General features: G+C 45.8%; 1 protein-coding gene across 5 annotated transcripts in view; it reads right to left on the bottom strand.

Moving 5' to 3' along the window:
• The window catches only part of SHANK2 (SH3 and multiple ankyrin repeat domains 2), a 531,815-nt gene that overhangs the window by 170,220 nt on the left and 342,849 nt on the right, over positions 1–18,746 (bottom strand). For all 5 annotated transcript variants that reach the window (XM_044270326.1, XM_044270322.1, XM_044270325.1 and 2 more), the window contains exons 15-16: positions 8,774–8,856; positions 4,250–4,374 (exon numbers count right to left, since the gene is read on the bottom strand). In XM_044270326.1, coding sequence (XP_044126261.1) covers positions 4,250–4,374; positions 8,774–8,856 — 208 coding nt within the window. The remainder of the gene's footprint in view (positions 1–4,249; positions 4,375–8,773; positions 8,857–18,746) is intronic.

The following is an 18,746-nucleotide window of genomic DNA, read 5'->3' as shown; positions in this document are numbered from 1 at the left end:
AAGGGATTTTCCCATGTGTCATTTTCATACTAAAGTCCTGAAAGGCTGTTAGTATCTGTTTTATGGTAATTTGCAGTTTTTTCAGCATAACAAATAACTATTTCATCATTTTTAATACCATGTAACTCCATTGGTGCTGGTGCCAGTCTCCTTCCACCTCTGGCAGCTGACAATACAGCTATCGTTGCTTCTCTAGGTGATGTAGCTTTCTCCCTTATACTGCCAATCTGCTCCTCCCTGACAAGTAGGGCAGAAAAGCTATTTCTATTGGCTGCCCTGCAATGAATAGAGGCTCACTATGCAGAGACCTGGGAGAGCAACTGAGCATGCATGTCCACCAGCACTTCATTAGGCGGATGTACACATCGCTATACTCTGTGGCCACCAGATGGCGCAACACAATGTAAGTAAATGTCATAACTCTGCACATGCAAATGAAAAATATTCCTCTAATAGTCTAAGCAATGAACTTGGTGGAACAAGCCCTTTAAAGGTACAATCCAGGCAAACTGATGCGTTAGGCCTAGTGCAGGGCCTGAGGGACACAGGGATCTTCTCTTTGTTCCAACCCTTCAGGCCCTGCACTAGGCATAACGTGTCAGTTATCCCTGGAGTGTTACTTAAAGGGATTGTCTCACTTCCTCAAATGGCACTTATCATATAGAGAAAGTTAATACAAGGCACTTACTAATGTATTGTGATTGTCCATATTGCCTCCTTTGCTGGCTTCATTCATTTTTCCATCACATTCTACACTGCTCCTTTCCAGGGGCTAAGACCACCGATGCGGCGCACAGGTGGCAGGGATGTGAGATGCTGCGCATGTGCGATCCCATGGCCCCTGCCACCAGGGACGCAGCACTTTCTCCTACAGTGTGCAAGCACGACCACTGCTGCTCGATTGCAGGGTGGTCATAACCCCTGGAAACGAGCAGTGTATAATGTGATGGCAAAATGCATCCAGCCAGCAAAGGAGGCAATGTGGAGAATTACAAAACATTAGTAAGTGTCTTGTATTAACTTTCTCTACATGATAAATGCCACTTGCTAAAGTGAGAGAACCCCTTTAAAGTGCAACAGATATCAATGTCCAACAGAGCCACAAAATATAACTCCAATATAATCCACGTATACGATATCTCTGTGCAGAACTTCACTACAGTCTATCCAAAAGAATTCAACAGCGTGAACCTGGGTCTGCTGACACGCCACTCACTGAGACAAGCAATTCATCTAATTAATAGACACCGTCAGTGAGCACATCACGGAGAAACCTCGTCATTAATTATCTGATAAACTGATGAAGTTGCTTTGAAGACACAACAGCATTAGGCCATTAGGCCTCTTGCACACAAACATTTTTTTTTCCGTTTCCGTTCCGTTTTTTTTTGCGTTCCGTATACGGACTGTATACGGAACCATTCATTTCAATGGATCCGCAAAAAAAAAAATGAAGGTACTCCGTATACCTTCCGTTTCCGTATTTCCGGATAACGGATAAGGATAGTACTTTTCTATCAGGGCCAGCTTTTCCGTTCCGCAAAAAACGGAATGCACACGAACTTCATTTGTATTTTTTGCGGACCGCAAAATACTGAAAAAGCCATACGGTTGTGTGCAAGAGGCCTTAGGCATTTCCGTTTTTTGCGGAACGGAAAAGCTGGCCCCTGATAGAACAGTACTATCTTTGTCCGTTAGGCTACATGCACACGACCGTTTGTGTTTTGCGGTCTGCAAATTGTGGATCCGCAAAAAGAAAAAACACACAAAAAAAAAACACGGATGAAATCCGTATGCCATCATTTTTTTTTTTTTTGGGCGGATCCATTGTAACAATGCACAAGGGTACTTTCACACTTGCGGCAGAGGATTCCGGCAGGCAGTTCTGTCGCTGGAAATGCCTGCCGGATCAACGAAAACGTATGCAAACTGATGGCATTTGTCAGACGGATCAGGATCCTGATCCGTATGACAAGTGCATTGAAATGCCGGATCAGTCTCTCCGGTGTCATCCGGTAAAACGGATCTGGCATTTATTTTAAATCAACTTTTTTTTGCGGTCTGAGCATGCACAGACCGCAATGCCGGATCCGTTTTGCCGGAACACTCATGCCGGAACATTAATACATTTCAATGGGAAAAAATGGCATGCTGCGGTATTATATCCGTCCTGAAAAGGCAAAAAGACTGAACTGAAGACATCCTGATGCATCCTGAACGGATTGCTCACCATTCAGAATGCATGGGGATAAAACTGATTAGTTATTTTCCGGTGTTGAGCCCCTAGGACGTAACTCAATGCCGGAAAAGAATAACGCTAGTGTGAAAGTACTCTGAAACGAACAAGGATAGGACATGTTCTATCTTTTTTGCTGGGCTACGGAACAGACATACTGATGCGGAGAGCACACTGTGTGCTGTCCGCATTTTTTGCGGACCCATTGATATTAATGGTGCTGCATCCTATCTGCAAAAAAACCCAGGACAGACACAGAAACAAACAATGTTCGTGTGCATGTAGCGTAAGGGCTCGTTCACACGTTCGTGTGATGCCCGTTGCCGTATTGCGGACCGCAATACACGGGCATCGTTCCGTGGCCATTCCGCATCACGGATGCGGACCCATTCATTTCAATAGGTCCACAATTTCGGAGATGTGGAACGAAAGAACGGAACGGAACTACGGAAGCACTACGGAGTGCTTTCTGGGGTTCGGTTCCGTGCTTCCGCACCGCAAAAAGATAGAGCTTGCTCTATTTTTTCGCGGAACAGAAGGCTCACGGACCCATTCAAGTGAATGGGTCCGCGATCCCCATGCTCCTGCCCCACGGACGATGCCCGTGCATTGCGGACCACAATTTGGGGTCCACTGCACAGGCACAGGGTTCACAATTTCGTGTGAACGAGCCCTAATGGGGACAATAATAGGACATGTTCTATCTTTGAACGGAACGGAAAAACAGAAATATGGAAACGGAAGGCATACGGAGTACCTTAAATTTTTATTGCGGATCCATTGAAATGAATGGTTCCGTATAAGGAACGCAAAAAAAACGTAATGGAAAAGAAAAATTTTTCGTGTGCAGGCTTGTGTTTTTACTAGGACCTGGATGCCTATTTTTACATTGCTGGTATAGTTTTACATTTTACATTAGATGTCATGTTCTAGCACAGTTTGTATGCCTCGCTGTTTATTGTGGGTTGTCCGGCCAATTAGGATTGTCCACGTTTTGGACCAGTTTCCACACACTTATATAAGAACATATCGAGTCCTACATAAGGTTTCTATTTTATACATTATTTTTATATTGTGCTAAATAAAGATGGATATATTTTACATATATTGGATGTGCAACTTTTTATACAGTCCTTCTGGCTGTAGTCATAAAATAAAAAGAAAAGAAATGGAGGCAAGCACTTTGCCAGTATCCATGTTTTGTGGATCCACGATTTGCGGACTGCAAAACGGATACGGTTGTGTGCATTATTCTGCTTCAAAAAAGAGTTTATCAAGATGGCAAATTTTGTTTCTCCAGCAGCACAGAGTATTTTACAAGAGGTAGCAGCAGAAGTAGCTAGGGTTTTTTTTTTTTTTCACTTTTTCCAAGGATCTGGTTCTGATTCTAAAAGATGAAGGTGGAAGTAGATTAAATGCATCAAATGTTTCTCTGTATAAGTCCAATTTCATATTCTCAACATAAATAGAAAGACATGTAACCTACATGTACAAAACCTTACTTTCTCCAATCTGGCTGCTAATTAATGACATCAGAAGAACAGGTCCAGTAAACCCTAAAAACATCAGAAGAACAGGTCCGGTGAACCCTAAAAACATCAGAAGAACAGGTCCAGTGAACCCTAAAAACTTTAGAAGAACAGGTCCAGTGAACCCTAAAAACATCTGAAGAACAGACCACGTGAACCCTAAAAACATCAGAAGAACAGATCCAGTGAACCCTAAAAACATCAGAAGAACAGATCCAGTGAACCCTAAAAACATCAGAACAGGTCCAGTGAACCCTAAAAACATCCGCAGAACAGGTCCAGTGAACCCTAAATCATCAGAAGAACAGGCCACGTGGACCCTAAAAACATCAGGGCCCCGTGTACCCTTGCAGGATTAAATATAAGCAAACCACAAGATGTAGGCACATTCTCCTTGCACAACATGCCCAGAGCATAAAATAAGGCAATTTGCCATAATATAAAGCGTCACCGCACTGAATACATTACGAGAATCACGTCCTACCTCTATCAGGAAGTCTCCAGTCCTCAGGCCGGCTTGCCAAGCCACTCCATCCTCATCCACAGATTCAAGGTACTGCAGAGCAGGAAAGGCTGGTGTAGGGTTAAATTCCTCAATAGGAGTATCCGCTGAAGGATGGGAAAAAAAGATAAAACAGTAGTGTGAACCTCAAGTTCCATCCAACACGTCCACAATATATCGACAAGTGAGGAGGTTGTGAAGCTCATATATTCCAGGACACAAGCTAGGAGCAAAGAGACAGGAGCCTCGGCCCAAACTCTGCCTGATCACCTATTCTGCCTCGTATTAAAACTTTTCTATAGTCGGCAGTACACTTGGACAATGGCAACTTTTGCCCATCCTATAACACTTTCCTGAATGGACATGAGTGATGCACTTTTACCCTTATCCCGAGGAAACCCTTGACATGCCGATCAAAATGGGGAGCCACCATCATGGTAATTTTACCAGTGCATAACATGAGTTAGCTAGTATCTGTAGTTATAGATCTCGTTCACCTTGGATGGAGATGGAGCATACTGCTTAGAAGCCAGAGAACTAACAGAGAGGGTAAACGAGCCCTCCACAAGGCACCATTATAGATCAGGAGTGCAGGTGACATTTCGTGGACTAATGGAGAAGGTAACCTAAGGAGTGGAGAAGTGACTGTCTAGGTTCCCTGTGATTCTCCTAATGCTGCACCCAACCACACTTGCGTATAGATGACAAAAACCAAAGGTTCTCTTTCCGAGACCAGGAACTCCATTTGATATGGACAGGCAGGGTGCAGCGAATAAAAAAAAACATGGGACTCAATCCTCACAAATGCTCCTGTTCCAGCGCCGGTCTCCCTTCTCCTTTGCTTCCAGGCCCTATTGGACCGGGATCTACACACATGCCAACGCTACTGGCGTCAATGCCCTCAGCGATGGTCAAATGCCTTGAATGAACATATCACCATTGAGGCCACAGATTTGTCGGCAGCAGTGACATCCGTGTGTAGACAACACTTCACAATTATGGTCCAGTGGGATCGGAGGAGAAGGAAACTCGGCACTGGAACGGAAGCAGCCATTTTAACCCAGGGCAAAGATTTGCACCAAAATACCCTAAAAAGATTTGTTGGCACAGGCTATACAACTGTGTGTGCTATACAGTGGGATGCGAAAGTTTGGGCAACCTTGTTAATCGTCATGATTTTCCTGTATAAATCGTTGGTTGTTACGATAAAAAATGTCAGTTAAATATATCATATAGGAGACACACACAGTGATATCTGAGAAGTGAAAGGAAGTTTATTGGATTTACAGAAAGTGGGCTATAATTGTTTAAACAAAATTAGGCAGGTGCATAAATTTGGGCACCACAAAAAAGAAATGAAATCAATATTTAGTAGATCCTCCTTTTGCAGAAATTACAGCCTCTAAACGCTTCCTGTAGGTTCCAATGAGAGTCTGGATTCTGGTTGAAGGTATTTTGGACCATTCCTCTTTACAAAACATCTTTAGTTCATTCAGATTTGATGGCTTCCGAGCATGGACAGCTCTCTTTAAGTCACACCACAGATTTTCAATGATATTCAGGTCTGGGGACTGAGATGGCCATTCCAGAACGTTGTACTTGTTCCTCTGCATAAATGCCTTAGTGGATTTTGAGCAGTGTTTAGGGTCGTTGTCTTGTTGAAAGATCCAGCCCCGGCGCAGCTTCAGCTTTGTCACTGATTCCTGGACATTGGTCTCCAGAATCTGCTGATACTGAGTGGAATCCATGCGTCCCTCAACTTTGACAAGATTCCCAGTCCCTGCACTGGCCACACAGCTCCACAGCATGATGGAACCACCACCATATTTTACTGTAGGTAGCAGGTGTTTTTCTTGGAATGCGGTGTTCTTTTTCCTCCATGCATAACGCCCCTTGTTATGGCCAAATAACTCAATTTTAGTTTCATCAGTCCACAGCACCTTATTCCAAAATGAAGCTGGCTTGTCCAAATGTGCTTTAGCGGCACCTCAAGCGGCACTTTTTGTGCTGTGGGCAGAGAAAAGGCTTCCTCTGCATCACTCTCGCATACAGCGTCTCCTTGTGTAAAGTGCGCCGAATGGTTGAACGATGCACAGTGACTCCATCTGCAGCAAGATGATGTTGTAGGTCTTTGGTGCTGGTCTGTGGGTTGACTCTGACTGTTCTCACCATTCGTCGCTTCTGTCTATCCGAGATTTTTCTTGGTCTGCCACTTTGAGCCTTAACTTGAACTGAGCCTGTGGTCTTCCATTTCCTCAATATGTTCCTAAAATCTCTGAGATAGCTTTCTGTATCCTTCCCCTAAACCATGATGGTGAACAATCTTTGTCTTCAGGTCATTTGAGAGTTGTTTTGAGACCCCCATGTTGCTACTCTTCAGAGCAAATTAAAAGAGGAGGGAAACTTACAATTGACCCCCCTTAAATACTCTTTCTCATAATTGGATTCACCTGTGTATGCAGGTCAGGGGTCACTGAGCTTACCAAGCCAATCTGAGTTCCAATAATTAGTTCTAAAGGTTTTGGAATCAATAAAATGACAACAACAGCGACCACATGTAGCACCGGCCTGATTTTGTTTAAACAATTATAGCACTTTCTGCAAATCCAATAAACTTCCTTTCACTTCTCAAATATCACTGTGTGTCTCCTATATGATATATTCAACTGACATTTTTTATCGTAACAACCAACGATTTATACAGGAAAATCATGACGATTAACAAGGTTGCCCAAAACATTCGCATCCCACTGTATATTATATACATAGGTAGGTACACATTACTGAGTTTAATATCCAAGACAGGAAGATGCAGGAGTCATAACTGGTGATATGGGATCCCCCTACAAAAATTAACTGGATTCTACCTTCCTGTGAGATCTATGGACTTGCCTCTCCTGACATGTCGGTTCTAGTAAATAATCCTATGCCCCTTTATATAACAATTCAGCAGCACCCTTTCTCAGAACTGTGTTGTTCCGTTCCTCCATTACTCCTACTACAAATTTCTGAATAAACTGCCAACCGGGTGTTATCAGGTGGGGGTGTGTCACTGCACACGCTAACGCTGTCCAATCAGTGTCAGGCTGTGTAGGGACACACCTCTTTTTCAAGGAACATGGTAACACCTTTATTCGCAACGTTCTAGATCAGGCATGTCCAAACTGCGGCCCTCCAGCTGTTGCAAAACTACAACTCCCAGCATTCTCTAATAGCTGTAAGCTATCCAGGCATGCTGGGAGTTGTAGTTTTGCAACAGCTGGAGGGCCGCAGTTTGGACATGCCTGTTCTAGATGGAATAACAGGGGAATGGCACAATGCAGAGTTATAAGAACAGATGCTCTAGAATTGCGATTTTATGGGGAATGCAAGTAGTTACAAAAACGGCCACGTCAGGAGAGCAGACGGCTCCCTCTTTAATGCACCCTGACATTTCTTACGTAGGATTCACCTATTGGACCATACACCAGATGGATCCGTTCGCCCCTTGCCGCCCACCACCTGCACTGCTACACCTGGGACGACAACACATATCCCTTTGGCGCCTGCCCTCATAAATGCCCCTCATTTCTGCTACTTAGCATTGCTTTGCATAATTCAAGCACAGCTGACCCCAAATCCACACCAGGGGCTTTTACACTTGTCAACCAAATTATCATCAGATGCAAAGCACAGAACCTCTACCGCCCTTCACAACTTTATTTGGTTGTGCTAAATTTACAGTTAAACCCCCTCCCCCCCCATCTCTCCCGCAGCTGGAACAAGCCAATGGTATTTGCATAATGTCATGTGATGGGCCCAGAGCATCTTCTCTTCTCAAATCCCAAAGTCTTGTCAGACAAGGGGTGGAACCTGTGGATGACGGCAGTCAGCAGCACCAAGGGGACACTATAATGGAGGGCGAGCCTTTAAATAGACGCAATATGCTAAATTGCATGGCTTTGCCCTATAGGCAAGCTATAAGGGGTGCTGTATAGGGTCAAAATGTGTCCAGAGCAACACGTATAGAGAGAATAAATTGGGGGGGGGCGGCGTGCCAAGAAACTCGTGAAACTTATTGCAGTCTATCACAGAAGTGTGTCAATCGCTCTACACCTTTTAATACCGCCACTCCTCACACCTGTCGGTGCTATTGTGTGGGCAGCACAGTGGAAATAGCAGGGCACGCATTATTTGTATGTCAAGCAAGCGGCGTCTGCTGCCTGCGTTAACCCTTTCAGGGGCAGCCGAGCTACAAACACTTTGATGGTTAATTGATGCCTGCAAAAGTTTTGCATGTTTATCTCAGGTTGCATGAGGATGAAGGATGGTTAAATATGTGAGCATGAGGTGTGGAGCGAAGAAGCAGGGGGGAGAACGGTGTTGTCTAGCAACTGAGAGTACCAGGAACGATTCCCGTTGAATTTCAAGCATGCACAAAAACACACGAGAGAAAAAAAAAAAAAGGAAAGAAAAAAAAAAACACACACACACGCATAACCTGACATTGGCACGGTAGGCTCTTACCTTTTGCCCCTCTGAGTACGAATCCGAAGCCTTCATTATCCTTTTTCTGCAGAACCACGGTCTTCTCTTCGATAATGCAGTCACTGTGGGGAGAATTTCGAGCATAACGACCATTATTACAGCCTCTCATCATCACGGCTGCAATCGCTCTCCGAGAATGCATGTTCATCATCATCATTGTCAAACCCAATTAATCAGATGGCATTGCAGGTGCCAAGCGTGGCATCAAAACCAAAGAAAGAATATGCAAAAAAATAATAATAAAGGAAAAAATAAAATAAAGAAAACATGAAAAAAAAAAATAGAATAACCCGGCAGGTCCACTACTACATGGCAGAATGCAAAAGATGTGAGGGGAGGAGGAGAGCCTGCAGCAGACAGAGGTAGAAAACCGGCATGCTGATTCTTCCTATGTACAAATGGCTGGGGAAGCGTGTGATCATGTCAGCTGTGTGCCAGGGAGAAACTACCAACAAGAACTGAAGAAGAAACCCTTAATAAACTCTTCGGCTATGGATCCACCAGGGTCCTCTTCCAAATTCCAGCAGCACACAACCAAAAATCAGGTGGCATCATGAAAACAGATTGGATTTTTTTTGGTGGTTTTGCTTCCAGTCCAAGCCAGCTAAAGGCACATATGAAGTCACAGGAGAGAGCCTTGCATCAAACCCCCATTTCTAGCCTTAATAAATGTTGCATGCTGGAAGGATCCCACATGATCATGTGACTGCCAGGAATGCTAGCAACGTGTAGCTCCGCGTCATCCAGTGCAAATTTCCCCGATGTCAGAAAAACTGCATCATCTCGATAGTAGAGCAGGGTACGGCTCTATTCCCAGGAGGATGCAGAACAAGGGGGGGCGCATCCATGACAAAAATAATCCCAACCTCTAATGATCGCTACCTTACAGCTACCTACATTACGACGGCTGCCTTGCACCAGAATTAACCCCTTAGGGAGAAAAAAATATAATAAGAAAGAGCATCAGATACACTGTACGCCTCTAGCAAGGCTGTGTGCCTGCTGTCTTTCAGTGACTTGAGAATCGTCCAGGAGCAGAGATTATCCCCATCGCTACAAATTGCAATGCAGAAGTCTTACGTTACTGTAGGAAACACGAAGATGGGGGCTAAGGATCAGCTCTAAGAAGGAAAATCCTTGCATTGCGGGCGTCCGCCCCAGGTTAGGTGCCAGGCTGGTGCTGCTGCTGCAGATTGCCTCCCTTTACCTCATATGACCCCACTCATTTAGGGAGGTGAAGTGTGACGTTTGAGCCGATTTAGAAACTACAGCAGTGCTAGAAACGGGTCCATGGGCAGCACTGGGCATCATGGTTAGTACTGGCTCGGGGACGAGTGACATCACTGGGGCAAAGAAGAAATGGTGTGATGCTGATGATGCGACTGCTGCACGCTCACGCGAATACAGATGAGTGCTCCACCACTCCTGGACCGTCAGATGATTAAACCCATGAAAATCAAACTGCAATAACTTGGGGAGTTTTCTTCTGCTTGGAGTTCTTAAAAGTTGCAAAAGCTCAGATGGGACTAACATTTGCAACTTTTCCATGACAGAAAACTGACATAAAGGCCTTAAAGGGGATGTCCAACTTCATACAGGTTTTTGTATACCCCCCCCCCCCCCACCCACCCCCAGAGGGACCTGTCATAGGAAGCATACTTACTTTCTCCCCGATGCTTGGTTCTGTGGGTCCGCCGCTGTCTTTACTGTGTTTCGGTTTCAGCATGTAAACTTATGGCATGGCAGGGTAGTGTGCGCTGCGGCAGACAATAACTGGCTGCAGCAGTGATGTGTCCCTAAGCGCCATGAGACCCAGCAGTGACACGTTGCTTGGGGACACAGTGAATGGCGGCAGTGACACACACTTTATATGACAGTACCGAAGTGAAGTGTAGATATTGGAGGACCCACTGAGCTGAAACTGACCATCAGTGAGCAGTAGGTAGACGGGGTGGGTTCCTACTGGGTGGGGTATTTAAAGAACTATATGACATTGGACGACCAATTTAATGAATTACCCCTTTGTTACAATGTACCGGCAACTATCTGCTGAGCAACATAATGAATTTAGTAACCATTTAGTAATTTTTTGTGTTTCTGCCCCATGCATGTCACTTTGGAAAAAGTGGTGTGAAAAGGGGGTGACGACCAGCTTTGCCAGGATTGAGACACACTTAGGCCCCATGCACACTGCCGTGTTTCACAGCCGTGTGCGGGCCGTGGAACCGCGGCCTGGATCCCTCCTGAGAGCAGGAGCGCACGGCGTCACTGGTTGCTATGACGCCGTGCGCTCCCTGCTGCCGGCACAGTACAGTAATACACTGGTATAGAAAGGTGGAATCTGATTGGTTCATGTGGGCAACTCAGCCAGTTTTCCTTTGTACCACTGGGACTGGGATTCCACAGCGCTGCACGATGGAATAGTTTATATGATTACAAGTTCTACTTTCCTAAATTCCTGCGAAAGTAAATATATAACAAGCTCAAAATAAAAAAAAATGACACAATATTAATAACCTATAATAATTTTATTGGAGTAGAAACAAATCTACTGCCTCCACTGCCACCCAAACCTGGCTCTAGCCCTGATTTCACAGCCCTGTCCTATCCCTGCTCAACAAGTGCCTGGATGTAAAAAAAAACTATGAAAGTTAATAGCAGCGATGTATGTTGCAAAAAAAATGCATTAACCCATTAAAAACAAAGCCAATTTTGGCGAAAAGTATGTTTTAAAGGGAATCTGTCACCTGGTTTGACCATAGTAAGCAGTCACCATTGCCATGTTTAATAAAATACCTTATTTCCTGCAGTGGTTTTCTTTCTTTTCATTTTGTTAAAAAAGCGATTTTTGGATTATGCAAATGAACCCCAAAGGTGCCCAGAGGGGCGTTATTCATCACCCTTTGAGCCCAGTAACGCCCCCCTGCAGTTCCTAGACCGTCTTAGTTTAGAGCCCAAGCACGCCTCCCCGTTATGCAGTATTGTCCCACAGCCTAGTTTAACAGCGCCGCCCCCTCTGCTACGTCAACTAGTTAATTCAAGCCAGTCAACTAATTAATTCAAGCCACGCACCTGGAATCTTCAATTCGTCTGTCTGAAATCTCGCGCAGGCGCAGTACCGCCTACTGCCTGCGCGATCCAACCGCTCCTGGGGGCAACAGCCTCAAAAGTGTCACTGGGCATGTGCCGAGCCCAGTGACGTCTTCTTATCGCTGTTGCCCTCAGGAGCTATTGGATCGCACAGGCAGGAGGCGGTACTGCGCCTGCGCGAGATTTCAGACGGACGAATTGAAGATTCCAGGTGCGTGGCTTGTACTGCGTCCGTGTGCATTCCGCATTTTGTGGAACGGAACAGCTGGCCCTTAATAGAACAGTCCCATCCTTGTCCGTAATGCGGACAATAATAGGACATGTTCTATTTTTTTTGCTGAACGGAAATATAGACATGCATAATGCACACGGAGTAACATCCGCTGAAATGAATGGTTCCGCATATGGTCCACAAAAAAAAAAATAATGAAAGAAATAATGAAAATACGTTTGTGTGCATTAGCCCTAATAATGATGTCTCTGTTGTGCTGAAGGGTGGTGTCTGTATACGTTTGTTTCTGTTAGGGCTGCAATGATTAATCAACGTTATCGATAATATTCGATAACGGGATTCATTGTCAACGAATTCCGTTATCGAATAATCGGCCGATTCCTTGCAATGCGGGCGGGAGCGGGTGGTCAGGCTCTATGCCTGCGGGTCCTTGAACTTTAGATCACCGCATCTTTATTACCTTACAATGAAGCTCCAGGCAGAGCGGGCGGCGGCGTAACGTCACTTACTCACGTGATGCGCAAGCTCCGCCTGCTTTATTCATAAAGTAGGTGGAGCAGGCGCGTCGCGTGAGTAAGTGACGTTACGCGCCGCCCGCTCTGCCTGTTACTGGAGCTTCATTGTAAGGTAAAAGAAGATGCGCTGATTTAAAGTAAAAGTTACTGCCGGTTAAGGAATACTGCTGTGAGCGGAGGGGCCAGGGCTGTTATGGGGAGGGGGATCTGTGTATGACATTGTTATGGGGGATCTGTGGATGGCACTGTTATGGAGGAGATCTGTGGATGACACTGCTATGGGGGAGATCTGTGGATGACACATATAGCATAGGATGCTATATAGTGCCATCCACAGGTCCCCTCCATAACAGTGCCATCCACAGTTCCCCCCCATAATAGTGCCATCCACAGATCCCCTCCATAAGTGCCATCCACAGATCCCCTCCATAATAGTGCCATCCACAGAACCCCTCCATAAGTGCCATCCACAGAACCCCTCCATAAGTGCCATCCACAGATCCCCTCCATAATAGTGCCATCCACAGAACCCCTCCATAACCGTGCCATCCACAGATCCCCTCCATAAGTGCCATCCACAGATCCCCTCCATAACAGTGCCATCCACAGATCACCTCCATAACAGTGCCATCCACAGATCCCCTCCATAACAGTGCCATCCACAGATCCCCTCCATAACAGTGCCATCCACAGATCCCCTCCATAACAGTGCCATCCACAGATCCCCTCCATAACGGTGCCATTCACAGATCCCCTCCATGACAGTGCCATCCACAGATCCCCTCCATAATAGTGCCATCCACAGAACCCCTCCATAACCGTGCCATCCACAGATCCCCTCCATAAGTGTGCCATCCACAGATCCCCTCCATAAGTGCCATCCACAGATCCCCTCCATAACAGTGCCATCCACAGATCCCCTCCATAACGGTGCCATCCACAGATCCCCTCCATGACAGTGCCATCCACAGATCCCCTCCATAAGTGCCATCCACAGATCCCCTCCATAATAGTGCCATTCACAAATTTTTTTAATATGGCCTTTGAACATAATTTTTCAAGTAAAATCATATAAACCCCTTTTTTTTGTCATTTTGGTGTTTTTTCCCGATTAATCGATGAAATTATCGACAAATAATCGATTATTCAAATAATCGTTAGCTGCAGCCCTAGTATTTGTATCAGCGGGGTGGGGCGGGGGGTCACTATGCTAAGGCTCCATTCACACGTCCGTGGTGTATTGCGGATCCGCAACACACCTGCCCAGCACCCCTATAGAAATGCCTATTCTTGTCCGCAAGCTGTGGACAAGAATAGGACATGTTCTATCTTTTGCGGAGCTGCGGTCCGCATCCATTCCGTCCCCATAAAAAATAATTGGGTCCGCACCCGTTCCGCAAAATTGCGGAATGGATGCAGAGCCATTTGCGGACGTGTGAATGGAGCCTAAAGGTGAGATGCAGATTTCCGATCTAGTGGTGATCACTGTGCTGAATCTAGGATGAAGCGTCAGGGCTGTAATGGCATTTTTTGGCTGGTGGGGCAGTATGTTGGTCTTAAAAATAAACGTCCCCTGCCGCAACTACCGTATATTCATGTCCTGAGCATCTAGATACAGTTAAATTATAATAATTGTAATAGGATGATGTCACAGACCCAATACATGGCAATACAGTAGTATTGCAGTGTATTATACACACAATCTCATATTCAAGTCCCCTACAAGGATGACCAAAACGGTAATAAATAAATAAATAAAAAGGTTTTAAAAATATAAAACCCTTCCTACAAACATTAAAAGTCCAACCCTGCCTTCCCATTTATCATTTAAAAATGCAAGCAACAAAAAAAAAAAAAAACTATAATAAAATATCATTGCATTTATCCTGCATAATGAATGTTGTAAAAATTGGTGTTTGCAGTTTCTTTGGGTGTCAGAATATGGCGAAACTATTTATTTAAACAAAAGTTGTAAAACATAAAAAACAAATAGATGTGGCATCGCCGTAATAGTGCTGACCCATTATTGTGACGTTTTCACCACAGAGTGAACATCGTAGCAACGAAATAAAACATTGCACTGCTACAAAAACAGCCCTCATTCATCTATGTTGGGGAGGAAAAAATAAAACTTAAAACTTTCAGGAAGGGTTAAAAGGGTCTCCAGTTTTATGTACAGTACATAGAAAGATTAACTGAAGCACCAATAAAAAATTCAGCCATTTTCTTATACACTTTTAGTGTTGCAAAATGTTGCAATTTTTGGGTGCGCAAATAAACCCAATAAGTCGCAAATTCCTATTTTGCAATTTCTTGAAGCCAAAATTCTAGAGTACAAAGCTTGATAAATTCCTTCACCCCCCTATCCTTCGTCTTTCAATTCTCCCCAATGTTTTTTCCCCTCTGCTTGCTGTCAGTGAATGGATACAGTCTTGCGACAATAGGTCACGCAACATAGAGGGTACAACCACACTGCAACATATGTCGTGCAGCTTTCATTTTGCAGTAATGTTGCGGGACATATTTTATAATGCTAGTCTATGGTGTCACAGTGCGACATGCTGTGACTGCCACACAAAAATCCATCTTGGATGGGTTCTTTGCTACTGTTGTGTCGCAGTGCCACACCATAGACTAGCATTATAAAATATGTTGCGCAACATTACTGCGACAAATAGTCGCAGTCATGTAGCCCCAACCTAATGTATGTGGCCATATTATGGCTTCCTAACACTGTAATATGAACCTATGTATATGGATCCTCACTCTAATGTATGAAATCGAGGCACAAATCTGAGTTTTTCTGTCAGACTGAATCTTCCAGGGGAGAGCAGCTCTAGACCTATGGTTCCAGGAGGAGCATGGTCGTGTGGACCACAGAGGTCATCCAGCTCTGCATGCACTAGGGGGCGCTACAGCCTCCATGTGCATAAGCCTCATGCACACGACCGTGACTTTCAATGGGTCCGTTGAAAACTCGTAAAATGCACCGTTTGTCATCCGCGTCCGTGATTCCTATTTTTTTGACGGACAACGGTTCATGGACCCATTCAAGTCAATGGGTCCGTGAAAAAACACGGAGGCACACAAGATTGCCATCCACGTCCGTGATCCGTAGGCTACTTTAGCACAGACGGATCCGCAGATCCGTCTGCATACAGCTTTTTCAGAGCTGAGTTTTCAGTTCGTGAAAACTCAGATCCGACAGTATATTCTAACACAGAGGCGTTCCCATAGTGATGGGGACGCTTCAAGTTAGAATATACTAAGAACTGTGTACATGACTGCCCCCTGCTGCCTGGCAGCACCCGATCTCTTACAGGGGGCTGTGATCCGCACAATTAACCCTTCAGGTGCCGCACCTGAGGGGTTAATTGTGCGTATCAAAGCTCCCTGTAAGAGATCAGGTGCTGCCAGGCAGGAGGGGGCAGACCCCCTCCCTCCCCTGTATTTAAATCATTGGTGGCCAGTGGGGCCCCTCTCCCCTGTATTAAATTCATTGGTGGCCAGTGCGCCCCCCCCCCCCACATCATTGGTGGCAGCGGAGAGTTCCGATCGGAGTCCCAGTTTAAAGGGGTTGTCCGGGTTCAGAGCTGAACCCGGACATACCCTTATTTTCACCCCAGCAGCCCTCCTGAGCCTGGCATCGGAGCATCTCATGCTCCGATGCGCTCCCGTGCCCTGCGCTAGATCGCGCAGGGCACAGGCTCTTGTGTTTTCAATAACACACTGCCGGGCGGTAACTTCCGCCCAGCAGTGTGTTCGGTGACGTCACCAGCTCTGAGGGGCGGGCTTTAGCTCTGCCCTAGCCGTTTTACTGGCTAGGGCAGAGCCAAATCCCGCCCATCAGTGCCGGTGACGTCACCGGGCTGCCTGTCAGCCCCATAGAGAGCCCGGTATGTCACCGGAACTCAGAAAAATGCCTTTGCCCTGCGCGATTTAGCTCAGGGCAAAGGAGAGCATCGGAGCATGAACTGCTCCGATGCTCATGTCAGGGGGGCTGCCGGGGTGAAAATGGAGGGATGTCCAGGTTCAGCTCTGAACCTGGACAACCCCTTTAATCGCTGGGGCTCTGATCGGTAACCATGGTAACCAGGACGCTACTGCAGTCCTGGCTGCCATGGTTACTTAGCAATTTTAGAAGCATTATACTTACCTGCGCTGTCTGTGACCGGCCGGGCGCTCCTCCTACTGGTAAGTGACAGGTCTGTGCTATAAACAATGCGCCGCACAGTCCTTTCAGACAGCGCAGGTAAGTATAATGCTTCTAAAATTGCTAAGTAACCATGGCAGCCAGGACTGCAGTAGCGTCCTGGTTGCCATGGTTACCGATCAGAGCCCCAGCGATTAAACTGGGACTCCGATCGGAACTCTCCGCTGCCACCAATGATCGGGGGGGGGGGGGGGGGGTGCACTGGCCCCACCAATGAATTTAATACAGGGGAGGGAGGGGGGCCACACTGGCCACCAATGAATTTAATACAGGGGAGGGAGGGAGGGTGGGCCGCACTGGCCACCAATGAATTAAAAACTGGGGAGGGAGGGGGATCTGCCCCCTGCTGCCTGGCAGCACCTGATCTCTTACAGGGGGCTATGATATGCACAATTGTGCGGATCACAGCCCCCTGTAAGTGATCGGATGCTGCCAGGCAGCAGGGGGCAGTCATGTCCACAGTTCTTAGTATATTCTAACTTGAAGCGTCCCCATCACTATGGGAACGCCTCTGTGTTAGAATATACTGTCGGATCTGAGTTTTCACGATGTAACTCAAATCCGATGGTATATTCTAACATAGAGGCGTTCCCATGGTGATGGGGACGCTTCAAGTTAAAATATACCATCGGATAGGAGAAAACTCCGATAGGGACTCCTGACTTTACATTGAAAATCAATGGGGGACGGATCCGTTTGCAATTGCACCATATTGTGTCAACGTCAAACGGATCCGTCCCCATTGACTTGCATTGTAAGTCAGGACGGATCCGTTTGGCTCCGCACGGCCAGGCGGACACCAAAACAATTATTTTTTTTTAACTTTCCTTCATGTCTGGTGATCCTCCAAAAATCACGGAAAACACACGGAAGATAAAAACGGACACGGATCACGGAACAACGGAACCCCGTTTGGCGGACCGTGAAAAAATACTGTCATGTGCATGAGGCCTAAGTCTGTGCTTTGTGCATGGGGGCATAATATTAGTATTGGCTCTGTGGCTCTGTAGACACGTGTGCAATACTCTTCAGGGCCAGTAAAGTTGCAACCGTAACCACCACGTCAGCGTCTCTTCACACTCATAATCAGAGATCAAAACTGGGGGTCAATTCCGTGCTCTTGGGTCTATAGGAAAATTCTGGAACAAGAACCCTATTTGTCATATATAAAGCCGCATTCACACGTCCATGTCCATGCTCAAATCCGTGAGCAGGTGGTCAGTGATGCAAAAGTGAAGCTGTCCGTGAAGGATCCGCGTGTCCGTTTTTTGCTGTCCGTGTTACACCCGTGTTTCACTGACAATGAACAGCTGAAAAATAATTTTCAAAGCATTTCTTAATGATCTGTGAAACACAGATGCAACACGGATGGCATCCGTGGTTTTCACGAGCCCATAGAATATAATGAACGTGATGGATCCGTGAACACGGACAAAATAGAGCATGCATCCGTGCTAAAAACACTGACCCATGGACCGTGCTAAAACACTGATATCTGAATGCACACATTAAAATGAATGGGGACGTGTGCTGTCTGTGGAGAACACGTACAGCACACGTCCGTAAAACACTGACGTGTGAATGAGGCTTAATACTGCTATCATGTGGCAGAGGGGCCCAGGTTACAGCTACTGCTGCACCCTCCATATTTTATACGTCTATATAAACTGAAAAATGAGGTATTCACTTCTATCGTTAAAGGGATTGCGTCACAAAAGAATATTCTACAGTTTTCAAACCAGCACCTGGATCTGAATACTTATGTAATTGTATATAATTTCAAATGTAGTATAGCCAGTGAGCTATTCAGTAAAACGTATCTGTATGACGCCACCTGCTGTTTGTTCTTTTCCTTATTTTTTTTGTCCGTCTCACTGAGCTGGTCGAACGTGCTCAATCTTG

Source organism: Bufo gargarizans, chromosome 10 (genome assembly GCF_014858855.1).
Source record: "Bufo gargarizans isolate SCDJY-AF-19 chromosome 10, ASM1485885v1, whole genome shotgun sequence".
In the NCBI taxonomy this organism is placed as follows: Eukaryota; Metazoa; Chordata; class Amphibia; order Anura; family Bufonidae; genus Bufo; species Bufo gargarizans.
This window is presented reverse-complemented; position numbering and strand designations above follow the sequence as displayed.